This window comes from Paroedura picta, chromosome 18, assembly GCF_049243985.1.
Source record: "Paroedura picta isolate Pp20150507F chromosome 18, Ppicta_v3.0, whole genome shotgun sequence".
Lineage (NCBI taxonomy): Eukaryota > Metazoa > Chordata > Lepidosauria > Squamata > Gekkonidae > Paroedura > Paroedura picta.
The window spans coordinates 13,850,813-13,873,055 of NC_135386.1; the positions used below are offsets into that span (position 1 = coordinate 13,850,813).

At 48.8% G+C, this 22,243-nt stretch overlaps 1 protein-coding gene across 1 annotated transcript in view; it reads right to left on the bottom strand.

Annotated features, from left to right (window-relative positions):
* LOC143827682 (A-kinase anchor protein 13-like) overlaps positions 1-22,243 on the bottom strand; it is an 85,010-nt gene continuing 62,767 nt past the window's right edge. The window contains exons 4-7 of the mRNA XM_077317451.1: positions 22,090-22,240; positions 8,985-9,281; positions 1,898-2,079; positions 1-190 (exon numbers count right to left, since the gene is read on the bottom strand). Coding sequence (XP_077173566.1) covers positions 176-190; positions 1,898-2,079; positions 8,985-9,281; positions 22,090-22,240 — 645 coding nt within the window. The 3' untranslated portion in view covers positions 1-175. The remainder of the gene's footprint in view (positions 191-1,897; positions 2,080-8,984; positions 9,282-22,089; positions 22,241-22,243) is intronic.

Genomic DNA, 22,243 nt, shown 5'->3' on the forward strand with positions numbered 1-22,243 from the left:
CGTGTGTTGGCAGCTCTGGATAAAGTTCTGGAGACAGGTAATGTTGCTCTCCATGCCAGACTCAGGTCCACCTTTTGCTTCGGCTGTCAGGGTGTAAACGTTCAGGCCCCGGTGGTACTTCACGGAGTACTCCCCAGAATGCACTGTGTGAGATAAGGTGCTCCAAGAATCCGGCTCACTGGCTCCTTCTCTGAAAGAAGAGGGGGGAGGGAATCACAGGTCTGAAGTGTGTTTCAACTCTCTGGGCTCACGTCTCACAAGTGCCTTCTCTGAAATGTTTATAAATGCATGCGGGGTTGGAACCAGGCCAGGGGCGGGGAGAAAGAATGTACGGTTTTTGGAAATCTTGAAGCGACTGCAGGGTGGGTGGGTGTGGTTTTTTCCCCATGGGGTAAGAAGTGAGAAAACAAAACATGCAAGCAGAAAAACAGCATGTAAGGGAAATGGCTTGGCGTGGCATCGTGACCTGCTAGATTTCCGCATGCAGGGCGTTTTGTGGCTTCACACACACACACACACACACACACACACAAACACACACTTGTAGAGAAGAACATGCTGAAGACCAGGCAATACTGACAGTGGCTGACAGCCAGAGAATCCATCCCACTGCCAGACCACCACGGGTCTAATGGAATCGAAATTTTCCTCTTTTGTTTACTGGATGAGCTTGGCAGCCATGTTCTGTCTCTCACACAACACACGGCTGGAACTTGCCCTGCCGTGAGCTGATCTATAGCTCTTGAATATGGAGACAGGGGGGCGGGGGGGGGGAGATAAAGTGGGGGAGAAAGTATTCCTTACGGACCCATTTATCCCAGAGCATTTCCCTAAAGCTGCTAGGGTCAAGATTAGATGCAAAGAGATTACAAGCACTTAAACTAAGCAGTGTAAGCAGCTTACGGAGACAGTATTTGGCAGGCTAATTTTCCGGCACAACAGAGAGAGAGGCGAAGGAAGCGTGTTGCTTGCCTGGGAGGTAAGGGATGCTCCCAGGGGCTTACTTATGGCTGGGCTGCAGCCCTGTCTCCCTCCCCCTGTCTCTGGGGCGGTTCCCAGAGGTGTTGAAGGGGGCCGTGGTTCATCCCCTAATGAAAAGACATCACTGGATCCACGGGACTTGGCCAGCTACAGCCCAGTCTTGCATCATGTGTTTCTGGGAAAGTTAATTGAAAGGGCTGCGTGGACCAGCTCCTGACATCCGATCCATATCAGCTGGGCTGCTGTCCTGGCCACGGGGCCTGGCCCTGCCGGAGTTGCCTGCTTTCCACAGGGCCTGCAAGACAGAGCTCTTCCGCCAGGCATATGGCTGAGGCCAGGGAGGGGTCTTGGTGTTGCCCCTGGAGGATCCCTCCATGTGTGGTTAGATCAGGACCCTCACTCCCAGTGAGAGTGAGCTTTTGACCCATGGGCTGAACGGGGGGTGGGGGGGGGTGAGAGGCTGGGACTCTTATCCACCGCCATCTGACTAATGTATTAAGGGGTGTTTTTAGGGGGGGTTATGGTTGTATTGGATTGTTGTAAACGGCCGTGAGACTTTTTTTATAGTGGTGATATAGAAATATGCAAATAAATACAGAAATAGATCAATTCTGAATTTATTATTGCTTATTTTCATTTATACCCTACTGTTCTCCCTATTCCCTGCTATAACCACTATACACCATGCTGGCTTTGATGGTGGTCTTTAGAAAGCAGCTTCCTTTAGCAACAGGCTGTGGCTCAGCGGACCCTCCATGTTTGGCATGCGGAAGGCTCCAGGTTCAGTCCTCAGCATCTCCCCTTAAGAAGCTCAGGTTAGGTTCAATGCAGAATCACCCTTAACTGCAGCTAAAGCCAAAGGTCAGAGTGAATTCAGGCGTGAACAGCCCCATCCGTATACCCAGCCCATCCTTACTGTGTCAGCAGCTGATGTAGCTTGTGGTAGCCCCTCTCCAAGGCCAGGCTGACAGGGGTGACTCCTTCGCTGTTGGGGACACTGACAGCTCCTCTCCCGCCAGGCTGCTGCAAGAGGAACCACGTCAAATGCAGAAGGCCCAGCCTCACTGCGAAATGCATCAACGTCTCCCGGGGAACGTTCTCTGGGAAGAAAAAAGGTAAGAACCTCAGGTCGAGGCCAATATGATAGCTAGGAACTTCCTTGGTCACACACCTGGTGTGTCAAAAGCCAAGAACCAAGACGACCCCTGCCAGAAAATAAGAATGCATAACCAGCACATGGTAGTTCAGCCTCAGAAAGTATACCTGTCACTCTTGTTCTTTATGGAGGGTTGCAAGATCCAGGTTTGGTCTCTGTCACTTGGAGATCAGCTGGAATTCTGGGAGATCCTCAAACACACACCCTGGAAGCTAGCTAATCAATGCTCAAAAGCCTACATGGGGGGGTTGGACTAGATGACCCATGAGGTCCCTTCCAACTCTATGATTCTATGATTCTATGAACTTCACACCTAGATCCTGACCCCAAGTCTGGACTGTAGCTATTTCTGATAGCATGTTGAGGGTGGGAGTAGTTTATGGAACCAAGCAGATTTCCACGTAAAGACATCTTTGCCGGGGGGGGGGGGGGATAATAATATGATAATATCAAAAATAAATAAATAGTGCCCATAAATAATGATTTTATTGGCGAGAGAGCTTTAAAATTCTGAACTGACAAAGTGTAAAAGCAGAAATGGCCAGAAAGCTGGACACAGATCAAAGTGCCCGGCAGCATTGGCTCTTTCCAAAAGTCTGTTAGATTTTGGAGGCTGGCTGATGGCCAGGGAAGCCAGGCCTCCTGCTATAATGGGGAACCTCCTGACATACCAGTTCTCTTTTCTTTTTGGGGGGAGGAGAGGTGGAGTATGTGTGTCAATGCACACCATTTCTAGTATTTAAAAACAAAAACAAAACCAAAAAAATTGACATAGTGGATGCTCTAGCATCTACCAACATCTCTATGGTAAAACGATCTCAGTTTTTGTAAATGCCGGAGTGTCCAAAGATGTCACTTCCTGTTTTTAACAAAAGCAATGTCAGTGCACTGAGCCACACACCCCATTTATCCTGGGGATTGCCAGCTGTAGCATGGCAACCCTACTGCTAGATTTCTGTGGCACCCTGGCAGTGAAGACCCTTTAGCTCTCAGAATATTGATGCTTTAGGTTGGACTAAATGGCCTGTCTGGCCCCTTCCAACTCTATGAGCCTATGTTTCACTTTGTGGATTCAGCATCACATTCCAAAATCATCCCTAGCTGAAATCAAATGAAGCCCATTCATCAACGGGCCTGTTTCTTGCATTCAGCATTTGAATACTGGAAACGTACTGCAGATCCCCATGGGAGGGAGAAAGGAGAGCCTTGCTTGAAAAATGCAAGCTGCTAGATCGCCATTCTTCTCTGCCATATCATGCCTCATGCTCTATCAGCAGACCTGGGTTTATTTTACCCACTGAAACCAGGAAGGACACCTTTCCACATGCATGTGGGCCCTTTCAGGGGTAGTCAACCTGTGGTCCTCCAGATGTTCATGGACTACAATTCCCATGAGCCCCTGCCAGCAAACACCATGGACATCTGGAGGACCACAGGTTGACTACCACTGCTTTAGATTACAGGATTGCAAGAACTCTGCAGGGAAAGAATCTGCTTCCTGGTGACATTCAATTCCAGATTAACTTCTGAAATCCTTTCTAAATCTCAGGAGCCATAACAGATCCTTTTCTACAGTCCTTTCTCCGCCTCTGTGGTACATTCCAACATAATCCTGGCCATTTTCTTCATTTTCTTGATAAGTTAAGAGCCAATCACCTCCTGAAGCTTTTCCAAAGCCATCAAGCTTAACGCCTGGCCCTTGATGTTAACTTGGCCCTTACTCCATGTGTCCTTTGGCCACTTCCCAAGGACTGCAGACTCCAAGGGAGTGAGTCATCCTTCCCAAGGCCTGCATCTCAACAGTTAGCAGTCTTCATCAGTGTCATGTGCCATGCCTGGCCAATTGGGTTGTTTTCTCCCGGGCTTGAGTTGTACTCCTGGATGGTGGCCCTCCCTTCCGAGTGTCTCTGGCTATTCTCTGGCCCTCTGAAGTGCATTTGATTTCAGCTAGGGATGATTTCTGTTATGCCAATGCCTTATCTCTGTGTTCCTGGCTAGAATGCAAACACAACCTCTGCACGGCTTCAATGCCTGCATGTTGCTCAGACACACCGTCTCTTGTTTTTTACACTGTTACCGATCTAATAGATGGAATAATACTCTGGCCCAAATTATGGTGATTGGGGAGGCATGGGGTACGAAGGTAGACCTTGATTTTGGCCCTCACCTGATGGAACAAGCTCCCAGAGGTGATCAGGACCCTGACGGAACTTGAACAGTTCTGCAGGGCCTGCACAAGGGAGCTCCTCTGCCAGGCATTTGGTTGAGGTCAACCTAAACCATCGCTTCCCACTGGCCCCCAAGCCACTGGGCCTCAGTATGAGTTGAGCTGATGCTCTTTGCAGTATCCACCGTTCTTTAATGTTATTGTTGTTATCATCTCGTTATGGAGTTACAAATGGAGTTACCTGTACTGTTTCTTGTTTCATGTAAGCCACCCGGGGTAGGTGGTATATAAATACAATAAATAAATAATCACTCTGGTCTTCCTGGGAAATATTGTCTTCAACAGGATTGTCCTCCTACGCTCCCCTTTGGGATGCCTCCTACTTTCCTTCAATGAGGACTGACTTCCGTTTCAGCCCAGTGGCCGGGTCTCCTGTGTGTTGGTTCTGAGGGAATCCTTGGACTGCACTCCCAGGGCCGCGACAGTCAACCTCTTGTAAGGACTGTGCCCTGATAATGTTTTAAGAGTTGTGCGTGCAATTTTATTTATTATTTAATTTATATACCGCTGCTCTCAAAGACTCGCGGCGGTTTACAGTAAAATGATAAAACAACAATACCCATAAAACCCCCCGCAAAAAAGAGATTAAAGTCTAGGACTAGGATCTGGGTGACCCAGGTTCAAATCCCCACTCTGTTATGGGGCACCAGGAAGACCTGAGCTAGTCACTCTCCCTCGCAGGATGACAATTGTGAGAAGAAAATGGAAGAGCGGAGAGTTACGTTGTAAGCCACTTTAGGTCCCTATTGTGAGAAATTGAGCTATAAATATCTAAAGTAAATAGGCATGTGATTTTTCTGGCTATAGTGTGGCCCAAATACATGCTTATCAGTGAAAAAGAAGCCTGAGTCACAACTGGGAACATTTCGAATCACATTTTTTTTATCTGTTTGAACATTATTTGAACATGGTTGTTGTTGTTGACCATTCAGTCGAGGCCAACTCTTGGCGATCCCATGGCTCAGCTGTCGTCATGAACCCCAATTCCGCACCGCCAGTGTTCTGGCCAGCGTCCACCTTGATCGTGTCTAACCACCCCGTTCTTTGTCAGCCTGGTTTCCTTTTACCGCTGACTAATCCTAGCACAATTGAGTCGGATCGCATGATACGGTCTAAGTAAGCGAGCCGGAGTTTCGTGATTTTCCCTACCAGTGATAGATCAGACTTCACGCGCTGTAGGATTTCCTTGTTTGTGACTTTTGCTGTCCACAGAACCTGCGGAAGCCTTCTCCAACACCATCAGTAATGTTAATTTGAACATCAGTAATCAGGGAAGATACAGAGAATGGAATGATTCCAAGAAGCAGGCAGGACTAGGATCACTGAAGACAGAAGGGGGTCATTACAAGCAAATTTCTTCCATGATCAGTTGTGTCCTTTCTTGCAGGGGGAAAGATATTCCTCCTGCACTACTATAATTACTTCTATGGTAATTTGTAACTAAAGGAGTCAGAGATTAAACCATTTGTCCACTTTCGGCTAATGAAGATCTAATTACCTTTCTTGGAGACAATATACTATACTACTAAAGGAGGACCTGCATGGAGGAAAGACCATGTTGGTTGGGGGCTGTAGTGAGGAACAAGGAGGTGAAATTGTTCCTCCTACTTCTGCAAAGGTAGCTCTGCTGAGAAAATAATTATTAATCCCCCATCCCTCCTTACTCCAGCCCAAGCAGATGACACACTGCATTGCCTTTTACAACCCCAGGAATAACCTTTCTGGGAGCTGGAAGGGGCCGCAAGAATGAAGTAGAATGTGGGAAGATTTCTGCTTGCAGATGGCTGGGTACATATAATTGACCCCAGAAGCCTGGCTGTGCCTCACCTGAACTGAATATGTTCCCCTAGAGCAGGGGTGGCCAAATTGTGGCCTTCCAGATGACTATGGACTACAATTACCAAGAGCCCCAGGAGATCATGGTAATTGTAGTCCATGGACATCTGGAGAGCCACCGTTTGCCCTAGGACAGTGGTCCGCAACCTTCTGGCTGCCACGGACCACTGCTCCAGAGTGAGGGGAGAGGGCGGCCCGGGGCCCTGCACACGCACGGCAGCCCCAGCGCAAATGCGCATGCACGGACTGCTGCGCACGCGCGTTTGCGCCGCCGCCATGTCGGCGGCTGCGGCTCCCTCTCCCGGCCCCTCCGGGCTGCCAGCAAATTGGCCGCCAAAGCGGCCAATTAGCTTGCGGCTCGGCAAGCTTCTCTTCACCCCCCTCCCAAAACAAGAAGCTTGCCAGGCCGCGAGCTAATCGGCTGCTTCGGCGGCTGATTTGCTTGCGGCCTGGCGAGCTTCTCACTTCGGGGGGGGGGGGGCGGGAAGAGGGAGCTGCGGCCCGGCGCCAAGGCCTTCGCAGCCCGGCACCGGGCCGCGGCCCGTGGGTTGGGGACCACTGCCCTAGGACATATGCCAGAGTCCTCTGCAGCAGTGGTCCCCAACCTTTATTAGGCTGGGGACCGGCAGGGCATCGGGCCGCGCCCACAGGGACCGCGCGGGCCACGCCCACGAGCCGCGCCCGGCCGCGCCCGCGGATCAGGCCGCGCCCGGCCGCGCCCACGGGCCGCACCCGCGAATCGGGCCGCGCCCGCGGGCCGCACCCGCGGATCGGGCCGCGCCCGCGAGCCGCGCCCGGCCGCGCTCGGCCGCGCCCGCAGGCCGCACCCGTGGATCGGGCCGCACCTGCGGGCCGCGCGGGCGCGGCCTGGCCCTGATTCCCTCTCCCCGCCCTCCCGCAGTAAGTAGCTTCCCGGGCCGCAAGCTTGCGGCCTGGGAAGTTTTTTATTGCGGGGGGGGGGGGCGGGGAGAGGGAGCCGCGGCCCGGCGCCATGGCCTTTGCGGCCCGGCGCCGGGCCGCGGCCCGCAGGTTGGGGACCACTGCTCTGCAGATCACAGAGGTCCCATGACACATGTGCATCTTGGGCAGATGGAGCAACTGGGAGTTTTCTGGGAGCCACAAAGTTTGCACAAGCCAGACAATGAGAGCACAGTTCGCAAAACTGCCAAATGCACACAGTATTGTGACCACTCAGTAAAAAAGATGCTTCCCAATTTCCTTGTTTACAGAAGGAATACATGGTGGGGGGTGGTGTGTGTGTGTTACCCAACAGCCTGTGAGCCAGAAGCTCAAAATATTCATCTGGGTTAAGACTTTTGCAGTGCCCAAAAAAAGCAAATTTATTCGATCCAAAATCTTTAAAAGTGTCTTGAAATGTCCCACACAAACACAACTATAAGGCCACATTAATCCCATGGAAAATAACTAAGAGCAACGGAAGGTTTCAAAAAACTCCAACACCAGTAGGAAGTTCATCTAAGAAGCGTAACTAAGAAGCGTAGGAGAACCTTTAAGGCTTCCCAGCCTCAGTTTTGAACAGTCAGAGCCCGTTTCAGCAGATGCACTGAGTGGACATCCACGGAAGAAATCGTCAAACTTAAAGGTATAAGCAACAGAAACGGTGGAACAGCTTACAAAAAGAGGTCAGCTATAAGCAACAGCCCATCAAAGAGAACTGCACGCTGTTCAAAGTACAGAGGTGGAAAGGACAGGGTAAACATACAATCAGATCTACATCCGTGAAGAAGCAGCGGGAGAAACAATAAGTAGAACACACCAATATCCATAAAGGGTGAGTCTTGCTGACACCAATCGTGAACGAGGGCATCCAAGTCCCTGAGCATGACAGTGCTCGTTCACAAAAGGTTATGGTAAAACATATTACTAGTTTTTAAGGTTAATGTACAAGACTGATCCAAGATGTCTGCAGCAATAGAAAAGAGGGAGAGTCCAGTAGCCCCTTAAAGACTAACACATTTTGTAACAAGGTGACATACAAAATCTCTTACCCTTCCCCCAATTTTGTAAGTCTTTAAGGTGCTACTGGATTCACACTCTTTTCTACCGCTACACCAGACTGATTAAGCTACCCTCTCCATAAAACATGAGGCTAAATAGCATCTACTATGATCAGCAAAGAAATTAAAAGACGCTTGCTCCTGGGGAGGAAAGCTATGGCAAATCTAGACAGCATCCTAAAAAGCAGAGACATCACCCTGCCAACAAAAGTGCGTCTAGTCAAGGCTATGGTGTTGCAATGTATGGCTGTGAAAGTTGGACCATAAGGAAGGCCGAGCGTCAAAGAATTGAGGCTTTTGAACTCTGGTGCTGGAGAAGACTCTTGCGAGTCCCTTGGACTGCAAGGTGAACAAACCGGTCAGTCCTAGAGGAGATCATCCCTGACTGCTCCTTAGAAGGCCAGATCCTGAAGATGAAACTCAAATACTTTGGCCACCTCAGGAGAAGGAAGGACTCCCTGGAGAAAAGCCAAATGCTGGGAGCGATTGAGGGCAAAAGAAGAAGGGAACGACAGAGAATGAGGTGGATGGATGGAGTCCCTGAAGCAGTCAGTGCAAACTTAAATGGACTCCGGGGAATGGTAGAGGACAGGAAGGCCTGGAGGATCATTGTCCATGGGGTCGCGATGGGTCGGACACGACTTCGCACCTAACAACAACAATGATCAATAGACACTGGCCTAGCAACCAAATCTTGCGTTGAGCAGGGGGCTGGACTAGATGGCCTGTATGGCCCCTTCCAACTCTATGATTCTATGATTCTTACCATTTAGCTTATGATCTGCCCCCAGGACATTCCATCCCGTCGGCAGCTTCAGGTGACGGAAAGCCAACGCCACCTTCTTGTCGAGGAATTCTACATCTCCAGCGGGGGGCCTGGACCGGTCCAGGAACCTTGTGAAGTTCAGTGCTTGCTGGTTGCCCGCACAGGTGGCTAAGAACTGAGCAGCATCGTAGGCTTCATCCTGAACAAACTGGAAGCTGCCTTCGGCCACCACCAGAACAGGGAAGCCTTGTTTGGCAGCACACAGGGAGACTTTCACGGTCTCACAGCAATCGTGGCCTGCGAAAACAAGAATAGACAGGGAAGCAATTGAGGGGGTGTATTTGCACAGATCTGTAACACCTTTGTTCTATAACCATGACCACTTAAACCAGCCGCTGCTTGTAGACCGCAAGTGAGGGAAGCTCACGATCTCTTAGGCAGCCGATTCCACTGCTGAACTACTCTGTTAAAAAATGTTTTCCTGATATCGAGACTTCTTTGCATTGAGGTAGCTGCATTCATACATTTAGAAATCAAGACTGACAGAGGATTTTGAATTCGTATCCTCTTTTCTATTTCACCCAGTGAATGGCTCAGGTGGATCATCGTGTTGCTCTGAAGCAGCAGAACCACTTTTCATGACATTCAAGAGGTAACTTCAAAGTAGTACTTTTATTACAAGGCAACTTCAAGAACAGACTGGAAAGGGTAATTGCCGAGTTGCAGGTTATTACAAAGCTCAAAACAATGGAACCCCCGGGACCTAATGGGAATATTGGTTTCTTATCTCACTACATATGCTAACCTCATTCAGTCTTTACATTTGCATTCTTAACAACACTCCAGAAGAGCCCTATGACCATTTTATTTTATTTTTAATAGATAGATTTGAATAGTTGATTGTAATGTAACATAATGAATAGTAGAATGTAATGTGATTTGGAATGGTAGCTTGGAATGTATGTCTCTGGTCTGGAGACAGGGGAGATAATTCTACATAGCCGTTCACTTAGCTTCAAAGAAGAAGATGCTGTAAGGTTGCCTACATGACTGAGAGGAGACAGATGGAGTGAAATGTCAGGGTCTCAATTACCCTCAGCATCCATCCACCCATCAAACCATCAAACCATCCAACCATCCAACCATCCAACCACCCACCCATCCATCCATCCATCCATCCATCCATCCATCCATCCATCCATCCATCCATCCATCCATCCATCCATCCATCCATCCATCCATCCATCATCTATCCTACGGATCATGTTTATTAATTTGTATTTATTTAGATTTATCCCCACCACTCCCGTAACCAGTCCAGCTCGAGACAGTTTACAGTAAAAGAACAAAAGAGTACAATACAATACGATAAAATACAACATACCCCCCAACAACACAACAATAAACAACAATACACAGCAATAGAAGTTAATGTTGTTATTGTGAAATGTAGTCATTCTTGTCTTCAGTTCTGGTATCCGCTGTTATCATTGTGTCTGAGGTTAGGATGTTATGAAATGTTTTGTGTAAACCACTCTGAGCCTCAGGGGAGGGTGGTATAGAAATATAATGAATAAATAAAGCTATCTGCAAGAGATAGACATAATGGTCCCTCTGATCTCATGCTAGATTCGGAGAGCACTTGAAAAGCCCTGAAAAGTCTTATTGTGTTCCTTCCGAATGCTCCATTGCTCGAGACAAAAAAACCAGTCCAGTAGCACTCAGGACAAAGTTCAAGATGAATCCCCAGCCTCCAAAAAAACAGGGAGATCCGTTTAGAAGCCCCGAGAAGCAATAAGCCTTGACTCCAGTTGGGCAAGATTCCACAGTGGAGATACAATTTTGGGTGGGGTACCAAGTCCAGGCAAAATCTTTGGGCCATAGATTTATTTAAAATCCCAGTAGCCAGACTTAAGCCAATTTTTTGCAGCTACATATATTTTGCTTTGCAGGACCAAGCAATGCGTGACCATCACCAGGCCCAGAAAATGAACTCCAGGGACAATTTCAGAGGTGGGAGTTTGCGTCCTTCCAGCCTGGGCATTGTTTTGCAATTCCCAAACCGAGCTCCTTTAATAATCAGGTTGGCGTTTCAAGTTCTCTCTATGCCTTTCCCGCGCGTGTCTCATGGCTGCAGTGATGTCACGGCACAGGCTATTCACTAATTACTGGAAACTGCTGTTCTGCCCATTACCTCATTCTGCATGAATCAACCCTCGCCCTCTCTCTTTTAATTGACTTTTCTCGTGTAAAGGGATTCTTTTCTTTCCCCTACCAAGCAGACAGGCTCGAAAACTTCCAAGTATTCTCTGGTAAGTGGGAAGCATGGAAGTCCTTTTCCAACAGTGTAGAAACCACCCAAAGAGGAGAAAAAAAAATAAAATTTCAGACCTCGGCACATAAAACCAGTTGGGGCAATGGAATTAGAGCAGCACTGCCCATATATATTTTATTTAATAAAATGCTAAGCAACTTCTTTGGTCCCAAGTTGTCACATTCTGTGGCACATGTACCCAAATACAGATAAAAATGAAACTTCAGAAAATAACGGAAGCCCATCTTGGTCAATTCCTGAAATTTGATGGAAGAGGGTAATCATTTTAAAGAACGAAATTCTTTGGCTAGGGCTACTTTTAAAATCTGTGCAAAACTAACTGGTTCAGTGCTCATGAACAGCACAGCAGTCAGAATTCAGAATCAGAAAAGCAGGAAGAGACCACAAAGGACCATCCAGTCCAGCCCCCCACCTTCTTGGGGATTAAAACTGGAAGCATAGAACCATAGAGTTGGAAGAGGACACATATTCCTGACAGGTACTCATCCAATCTCCTCCTAAAAACTTCCAATGAAGGAAAGTCCACCACCCTCCGAGACAACAGCTTTCGCCATCAGGAAAGGGCTAATCCTGCGTTGAGCAGGGGGTTGGACTAGATGGCCTGTGATTCTTGGACTAGATGGCCTGTGATTCTATGATTCTATGAAATGCATTCCAATATTTAAGTGGAACCCCCTTTCCCATAATTTCACAGAATCATAGAGTTAGAGGTGAACTCGAGGGTCATCTAGTCCAACCCCCTGCAGACTACAGGAAATTCACAACTACAATTTGATTCATATTCACAATTTGAACCCATGGCTCCCAGTCCTTGTCTCTAAAGTTGCAGTAACAAGTTGGCCCCTCTTCAACCTTTCACTTAATTTAACACAGCTATTATATCACCCCTTACAGAACGTCAGAAAAGCAACCTCTGTAATATGAGAGGGAAAGTCTGCATGGGGGTTAGGCTAGTAGCTAGCCAGATCGCATCTGATCTCAGAAGTTGGGTCAGCCCTGGTTAGTACACAGATAAAAGACCACCAAAACAGTTCAGGGTTGCTCTGCAGAGGTGGTCAAAGGCAAAACACCTCTGCTCCCTTACTGCCTTGAAATCCTTACAGGGTCACCATAAGTCAGCTGCTATTAAGCAAGCATTTCCCAACCAGAGAATCTAGGAGACCCCCATTCACATCCCTACTCCTCTGCTGGAATTTGGCCCAAATCTATCTAACAGGATAGTTGTTGCGAGGAGAAATGCAGAAGATGAGAATGATGGTGTAAGCCATTTTGCACCCCCACTGTGGAGAAAACAAGAATGTAAATATCTGGAGGAGGAGGAGGAGGAGGAGGAGAAGAAGAAGAAGAAGAAGAAGAAGAGTTGGTTCTTATATAACAAAATAGATTAACGCAAGCCGAGATACTTGTCTCGTAACAAATGCTCCAGTTCCCATTCATGAAATCGTAGAGGAGATCCAGGAATTAAAGAGCAACAATTTAGATTTAAATCAAATGTCCAGTTGAAGCAAGAGGGTGCAGGTTGTTCCTCCAGGGCAACGCATTCCCTGGTTTTCATAAGCTTCTGGTGTTCTCCATCCCTTGGAACTGGCAAAAAAATCTGAACGGAGCAGACAAAATTTTGACTTTGGCAATTAGATCAAAAGCAAAGCAAGCTGTTCAGTAATGAGCATGGCAGAGACTTAAATTACTCAACTCCCCCCACCCCGCCCAGCCCCAGTTGGTGCTTTTGATATGTCAGGCCTTGAACATTGGCCGATGGCAGCCTCTTGGAGCTGCTTAGAATTTCCCAGGTGTCAGGAAATAAAGCTAGAAGCATAACGAGCTTTTTAAGCCTGTTTTGTTTTAAAAGGACAGCGCAACAACTCACAAGTCACACATGGCACACAAGCCACACATCGGCCACACATGGCACACAGACTCTGCTCTTTAAAAAAAAAATCTAATTCATTAGAAGAAAGGGTTTCAAGAGGCACGGGACGTTAACAGCATAAAAGCCTGGCAAAATCTATTATGCGCCCCACATGCTTGTCTGTGCATCCCCAAGGGCAAGCCGGACACCGAGACGTCCTCAAGCCAGGCTCACCCAGATCGCACAACATCTGGACCCAGGAAGGCCAGGCCTCACACAGAGGTGGGAGACCTCTCCGCCTCCCTCTTTCTTGCCTGCCCCCACTCAGAGAGGAAGGGGGAACCCAGGAAAGCCGACATAAGGCCAGCAGTGCAATGTCATTCCCAGCAAAAATCCAGCCGTGATGTTACATTGGCAACACTCTAGGATTTGGACATAACTCCCCATTTCGCCTTAGAGCAGGGGTAGTCAAACTGCGGCCCTCCAGATGTCCATGGACTACAATTCCCATGAGCCCCTGCCAGCATTTGCTTGTTCCACCAGGTAGGGGCCAGAATGGAGAAAGCTCTAGCCCTGGTTGAGGTCAAGCATTTGCTGGCAGGGGCTCATGGGAATTGTAGTCCATGGACATCTGGAGGGCCGCAGTTTGACTACCCCTGCCTTAGAGCTTTGACCAGGGACCTCAAAAGATGCCTCCCCCCATGGATCAGGGCCGTAGCCTCTTTGCTCCCCCCTCTTTTCCTCCTTCAGAGCACTTGGAGGGGCAACTCTTTCCATTGTGGGAGGCTCCTCTGGCTACTCCCGCCACCATTGGACTCGGCTAGAGCCCTGCAAATCTTTAAACTGGTGCTTCGGGCCCCACAAATCCTTAAACCACTCCTGCTGCTGGCTGGAGGTGACATTGCACTGTTTGCACCACGCCACGCCCCATGTCCACACCTCATCCCACTGGATGCCAGCCAATAAGGGGCAACCCTGTTGGGGACCCTGCCCTGCATTATTTCACTTGTTCTACTGTCTGCCAACTGGGGGGGGGGGAGGACAACCAGGCTGGAAGGATGACGAAAACGAAAACAACTTTATACAGCCCCCATTTGTTTCCTTTTCGTTTCGCCTTGGCACAGCGCCCATTTCTCTCTGCTGTCCAGCTGTGCCACAAACACCTGTGCCTTCAGTCATGTTCTACCTGTGCCTCAGGGACACACCCCTGCTTGCAGGTGAAACGCACTCCGCTTTCACGGCTTATCAGCTGCTTGAACCCAAGACTTCCCCACCCACCAGCTCCGTCCGAGGGCAGCCGCCGGAACACCCTGGCCTGTCCTTGAGAGAAGTTATCATAAACTCTAAAGCAGCAAATAAAACCTGCAGCCCGCAGCTCCTATCTCCCCCAGCTGTGGGCAAAACAGGTGAGGACAAGCCAGAGAGGCTGGCTCCTGATCGCTGGGCGGGGGCACACAGAGGCCAAACAGGGTTGCAGCTAAACAAGCCCGCTGGAAGCCTCACTCACACATGACTTAATATCCTGTCCAAGCAGGAATGGCAGCCAACCCTGTCTGAGCGGCCTGTTTGGGGAATTCGGGTTCTCGTGCAGCAGACAATAGAAGGCCAGCGTCAACAGCTATTTTAAGTCTCCAGAGAACCACCACTGCCGCCATCTCCACCACGGCCCCATGCAGCTGGCTGAGAATAATTGTATGAATTCTGGCCCTCAGTTCACCGGGATGGAGGGTAGACCAACGTCCAGGAGTGCCGACACAGGTTTCCGGAAGGTAGACTTGCTTACCCAAAAGCAAGAGGGCAAAAGATGCAACAGCTGAACTTTAAGTATCCTACCAAGAGATCCTAGTATCCTTCAAGCACTGTGGGGACCATGGTGCCCGCTAATTTCTTTCTTGGTACCTGCCAAGTACGTTTCAAAAACGGGCAGAGCCGACTACAGTGGCTTTATGCAAAGCATTTTATATGTGCAAATAGCAGAGGGGAATTCTTAAAAGCATCCTGGGCATAGGATTTCACAGCACAGCTAATATATTTAATGTACCTAACAAGAACTTCCACTGAAGTCATCTGTTCTTTCCGATTTGTGTTATTTTTTTAAATAATTCCGGTGGAAGTTGATAACGACATCACTACATCAGATTCCGTAACTTTTCGGAGAGCATGTATGTTCCCACCAAAATCTGGCCAGAATGTCTCAGTGAACACATATTTGCAATTTTAATCTTAAATATTAAATTACATATTGTGCTGTTCGATACACATTCCTGTTGTTAAAGGTGTGATTATATTACCTAAGCCAAGGTGTTTAGTGTATTGCATTGTACTATGAAAGTTCTAATGTAAACTGCCCTGAGCCGATTGAATGAATGAATGAATGAATGAATGAATGAATGAATGAATGAATGAATGAATGAATGAATGAATGAATGAATGAATGAATACACTCTCACCAGCACTTCATTGCCAGTTGTCCTTGTTAAAAATAATAACCCAGGGTTAAAATGTCTGGGTTCATAAAAGAAGGATCCATGTAAAGGGGGTAGGTATTTTTTCCATTAGCCCACTCCACTGGGTTATCGCAAGGATAAAACAGATTAAGGATCTTTAAAGAAAAGCAGTTCCTTGAGAAAAACAGGCCCCTGAAGACTTCCTTACTGAATCCCCAGCGAAACTGCAAGTTATTTTAATCCTCTAGCAAGGTGAGTGGTGTCTTTTAAGGTGATGCTGGCGGCCTCCCACAATCCCTCATCTCAGATTTCCCTGCAGAAAGCAAGTGGAGGATCACAGCTTTAGAATACTCCTTTAGGGCAGGGGTAGTCAACCTGTGGTCCTCCAGATGTTCATGGACTACAATTCCCATGAGCCCCTGCCAGCAAATGCTGGCAGGGGCTCATGGGAATTGTAGTCCATGAACATCTGGAGGACCACAGGTTGACTACCCCTGCTTTAGGGTACTATTTGGGGTAGGAGGGGGGCTGTTTCATAATCATCCTAATCCAGTCTAGTTTAAAAACAAACCCATATGATCACTTCTTACACAACTTGTTTATTCTTCTGGACTTCCTGGGCAAAGAATATTTTCACAAATGGGGGAAAAATTGCCCTTTATATCCCAAGCCCCACAAGCTCACCAGAAAGTAAATTTGAGGGAACTGTGGTGGGCTGTACAACATGAACGGCAAAACAACCACAAAGCCAAAAAAATATCTATTTACATACCAGGCAAAGAGCAAAAAAGATGAACATTTTCAGCAGATCTGTATTTGCTGGGAGACTAACCGGGAAGGGGGCAGGCTGAGCTGGAACATAAGAGCAGGGGAAAGACCCTGCAAAAAGCAAACTAGCAGCATATAAATTATCCAGAGATGGGGCACAGTGCTAGACTAACAGACGGACTATTCCTTGCCTTTATCCTCAATAGCAGGGGTAGTCAAACTGCGGTCCTCCAGATGTCCATGGACTACAATTCCCAGAAGCCCCTGCCAGCATTCGCTGGCAGGGGGCTCCTGGGAATTGTAGTCCATGGACATCTGGAGGGCCGCAGTTTGACTACCCCTGTTCAATAGGAATCCAGAACCGTTTACAGCAGTGGTCCCCAACCTGCGGGCCGCGGCCCGGTGCCGGGCCGTGAAGGCCATGGCGCCGGGCCGCGGCTCCCTCTCCCCGCCCCCCCCCCCGCAGTAAAAAACTTCCCAGGCCGCAAGCTTGCGGCCCGGGAAGCTACTTACTGTGGGATTGCGGGGAGAAGGAATCAGGGCCGGGCCGCGCCCGTGCAGGCCGCGCCGGCTCGGCCCGATCCGCGGGCGCGGCCCACGGGTGCGGCCCGATCTGCGGGCGCGGCCGGGCGCGGCTCGCGGGTGCGGCCGCGGGTGCGGCCGGGCGCGGCTCGCGGGTGCGGCCGGCGGGCGCGGCCGGGCGCGGCTCGCGGGTGCGGCCGGCGGGCGCGGCCGGGTGCGGCCGGCGGGCGCGGCCGGGCGCGGCCGGCGGGCGCGGCCCGAAGCGTGGGCGTGGCCCGCGCGGGTGCGGTCCCTGCGGGCGCGGCCCGATGCCCTGCCGGTCCCCAGCCTAAAAAAGGTTGGGGACCACTGGTTTACAGCATTCTCCCCTCCTCCACTTTGATTGCCACAACGATCCTGCGAGATAGGCTAGGTTGGGAGGACCACTGCACCACTCTGCTCTCGACACCACAGATAAAACGCTTCCTGGACCCATTGCCTCTGGGGCATGAATTTCTGCCAGTCAAGCCATACGTGAAGCACCCTGTTGGCCCCAAAGTGATGTAGGAGTTAAGAGCATCAGACAGGGCAACCCAGAAGTGATATAGGGTGGCTCTAGGAACTGCAGGAAACCAAAGCAAGACCACTGAGTTTCCACAAGAGTGGGAGGCCCAGCAGCCCTAGACCTGTCATGCTATGGGACTGGATTGCTTTGCACTGTAATCCACCTTGGATCTCAATGGGAAAGGTGGGCTGTTAATCGAGTGAATAAATAAATATTCTGGAACTGGCCAAGGCCACAAATGTGCACGGGAACAGATGGTACAGTGGAGAGAGCCACAACAGGACTAAGATCCTAGCAGAGAACCACTCCCTTTCATTTCCTCCCCCTCCCTGCACACTTTTTGGTTCTCCCCCTGACTCCCGGCCTCTGTTCCAGCCTGTCTCTTGCCCATTATTAATCCTGCAGCCGTCAAATAACATTGCCTCTGAGTCACTGTCATTATTTCCAAGGAAACTGGTTCAGTATACAACTTAAACACACAATTAATGTACATGGCGCAGAGCGAGAGCCCAAGAGGACAGAGCCGGGCCAACGGAGATAAAGCCAGAACAAGGGGAGGAGAAGACACAGCCTTTAACCGGCAACCAAGCCTTTATTTACAGGACACAGGCTTGCTGTATCCAAGGGGCATACAAGTGTTCTCTGCGTGGCAAAAGCAGAGCAAAAAGGAAGCAGACTTCTGCAAGGGGGTGTTTGCTGCCTTAGGAAGTTAGATTTGAGTACAGGAGAATCTTAAAGACCAACAAGAATTTCGGGGTATCATGAAAGGTTGGCTTCTAACTTGAATCTAACTGATCTTCTGCAAAGCAACATGGCTGAAGCCTCCTTTGAAAGGTTAAATGGCAGGATCATCAGTAAAATAAAAGCATAGAATCACAGAATCACACAGTTGGAAGGGACCTCCAGGGTCATCTAGGCCAACCGCCAGCACAAGGCAGGAACTCACAACTACCTGTGCACCCACAGTGACCCCCCTTCCCACCAAAAAATCTCCAGAATTCAGCCTGACCTGGAGAGAATTCAATAAATCTGAATAGATAGATAGATAGACAGACAGACAGACAGACAGACAGACAGACAGACAGACAGACAGACAGACAGACAGACAGAGAGAGAGAGAGAGAGAGAGAGAGAGAGAGAGAGAGAGAGAGAGAGAGAGAGAGAGAGAGAGAGAGAGAGAGAGAGAGAGAGAGAGATGTTTCAGGTGGTACCATTCCAAGGTGATGGGAAAGACCTCAGCCTGAGACCCTGGACAGCCACTTCCCCTCTGAGGGGTCAGATAGTATATAAGGCAGCTTCATGTATTCTGGAGTTAAACCAATCAAATATAAATGTTTTAGGGCTGTTTTTTTTAATGCTCTAAAAGCTAATTTTGATAGAGAATTCTGGGGTACAAATGGTTTAAATCGGGGGCAGTCAAACTGCGGCCCTCCAGATGTCCATGGACTACAATTCCCATGAGCCCCTGCCAGCGAACGCATTTGCTGGCAGGGGCTCATGGGAATTGTAATCCATGGACATCTGGAGGGCCACAGTTTGACTACCCCTAAAGTAGAGGATGGAGCAGAGTTGTTTTCTGTTGGCAACCCTCAGATGTTACGAGATCTCTCTGGATAGCTGTCTGCCTGCCGTTTTGAGCTCATGGGAATTGTAGTCCATGGACATCTGGAGGGCCGCACTTTGACTACCCCTGGTTTAAATAAAGCATGCACTGGAAATTGGGTAGGGGGGGCCGACAGAATGCATTCCTGGATCTAGGCCCAACTATTAATACTGCCTAGACACCACGTCTATTGCAAGAAACACGGTCAAAAGAACCAATGCGTTATGGTCCGAGAACCCCTCGTCCATAGGGGAGAATGAGCCGTCCCAAGCAGACAAGCCTTACAGATAACCATTTTAGACAGGACAGGACACCCCCGGGAGAGCAGGCCAACAGTAATTCATGTATTTCATGAGGCAATCCCTTGCCTGCGACCCCACCCAAGTTCCCTTTCTTCAGAGAACTGCTTCCAGCGGTTGCTTGTGACAGAAAAGCCAAGATGCACAGCTGTTCTTATGCAAGAGTCTCCCAGGGCCGGCCGAAAGAAAAGTGTTTTCCTGCTGTGTTTTGAGAACAGCCGCGTCCAGGACTATTCAGAGCCGCAATCTAGAACTAGCACCTTCACCACCACCGTCCTAGCAATAACACTTCACGTTCATAGCCCTGTTGAGGCACAATTCAGACCTGTATGTCCCGCAACCCTCCTGCTGCAGCCCAAACAGGGTTCCCGGTCCCCATGAACAGCACTTTAGGGAGCATCTGGGGCTAGAATGGTCTGCGGAAGTTAAAATGCTGAGTTCTGCAAGCTGAAATCTTTCCCACCATGAAACACTGTAGCAGACTCCAACCAGAACATGGCTGCAGAACTCAACTCTAGAAAAATCTCAACCTTTTTGTTTGTTTGGGTTTTGAAGAGACAAGTTTCTAGTCCTTAAGGATCCACAGATAAGAGTATAGAATGATTAAGTCTCAGAAACCAGACCAGCAGAATGCATACTAAAGAAGAAGAAGAAGAAGAAGAAGAAGAAGAAGAAGAAGAAGAAGAAGAAGAAGAAGAAGAAGAAGAAGAAGAGTTGGTTCTTATATGCCACTTTTCTCTACCCAAAGGAGTCTCAAAGTGGTTTACAGTCACCTTTCCTTTCCTCTCCCCACAACAGATACCCTGTGAGGCGGATGAGGCTGAGAGAGCCCTGATATCACTGCTCGGTCAGAACAGTTTTATCAGTGCCATGGCGAGCCCAAGGTCACCCAGCTGGCTACATGTGGGGGAGTGCAGAATCGAACCCGGCATGCCAGATTAGAAGTCCACACTCCTAACCGCTACACCAAACTGGCAGCAGGATTGAGATTTTCTCTACGCCCACATATACCTATGGCCCTACAACGGAATGTTTCTCCATTTATTTGTTTAAATCATGTTGGCACCACCTCACAAATAGAGGAATCTTGAGATGGTATATAAAAAAAAGACACACCAATGCAATCTATCACAATGGAAACAATATTTTAAAAGGGGAGAGGAAGAGGAAACACCAGACATCCAAGCACAACCCGAACCAGAAGCAAAGGAAACAGCCTAAAAATGGAACAACATCCAGGCAAGCATTGCATTTGATATAATTGGACAGCTACACTCTACGAAACTGGAATCTACCGAGCAGATCACAGTCGGAATATTTCTAACAGAGTTGCCTACACATTGCAAAACCACAACACTATTAAGCATCAGAAATCCTTCCACAGGCATATAAAACCGTACCAGAATAAAAATTAGGGTAAATAGACACCAAAGAGAAAATTGGATAAAATGACAGAATAGAGCAGGGGTAGTCAACCTGTGGTCCTCCAGATGTCCATGGACTACAATTCCCATGAGCCCCTGCCAGCATTCGCTGGCAGGGGCTCATGGGAATTGTAGTCCATGGACATCTGGAGGACCACAGGTTGACTACCCCTGGAATCGAGAACCCAAAGTAATCAGCATACACCAAGTTGTCCCTCACAATTATCCTGATGCAACTTCATGTCACCTTGCAATAATTTAGACACACTTTCTATTGTTTCAGAATTGGTACGATTCAAAAGGAAGGAAACCTTATGAAGACCAGAGAATCCCGTCTTCTTTATCAGAATAGGGCTTAACATTTTTATATGAGCACTATTATGAAGAGGAAACCAGGTTCGACACAGCTACAAAACCAGAATCTAAGACGTTCGTTCCCATGGAACTAGTAGGGGTGGGAGGGGGAAAGCCCTCAACAGCCAGGGTTGCCAACCTCCAGGAACTCCAAGTAATCTCCAGATGACAAAGTTGAGTCGCCCTCAAGAAAATGGCAGCTTTGAAGAGTGGATTTCTAAGCATTATAGCCTCGACACTCAAATCTCCAGGAATTTCCAAACCTGGAATTGGCAACTTTATCAACTTCTTTCAAGCAGGAAATTGGATGCAGCTGTGAGAAAGATGAGCCTCAATTCAGGCATTGAAAGGCATCCTCAGCAGACCATGACTGGAGAGTCCAAGAGAGTCCCACGGAAGATGTACAGCCCCCTGTATTAGGCATGGACAGAGCCCGGAGCTGGACTCTGAACACTCATCTGGTCCATCTGGGTAGCATCAGGCAGTCCACTGTCGATCCTCACAAACCTGGCCAGCTGCCCCCTTCCCAAGCCACTTCATACATATTCCGCATCCATCACTGCCTGCGGAAATTGAGGCGGGCATAAAACAAATCAGAACCCACAGCACAGAATAAAATGACGGAAGGAAATGGTAGCACCTGGCTCCTATATCAAGTTTACCGCAGGGGTTCCACACATGGGTAGAACTTTGGCAAAAGATCACTCAACCTCAGCAAGCCAACAAGAACAGAGGCACTTCTTTCTACTTTGAGAGCATCTCCAACACTTGGGCAGGAAGAGGGGAGCTTTAGCCATTGCACTGCAAAACAGAGGTGTGCAGCTTGGCTTCAAAACACAGGGAGCAGGACTGATAGGAGCCCACCTGTCTGTCTTGGGAGAGGAACCAGGTGAGCTAACAAAAATGTGCATGCTCCTGGCTTATAGCCAAATGCTCAGTGGTGAGGACAAACATACTTACCAGGAGCAATTGTCTCTAATGTCCCTGAAGTGACCTTCCTGGTGCTTGTGCAGTGCTGGACAGCAGACCCAGTAAACACGAGATAAAAAACTACATCCTCGCCTTCCACGTTGTCGTCTTGGGTCAGCAATACAGAGATCAAGCAGTCTCCCTA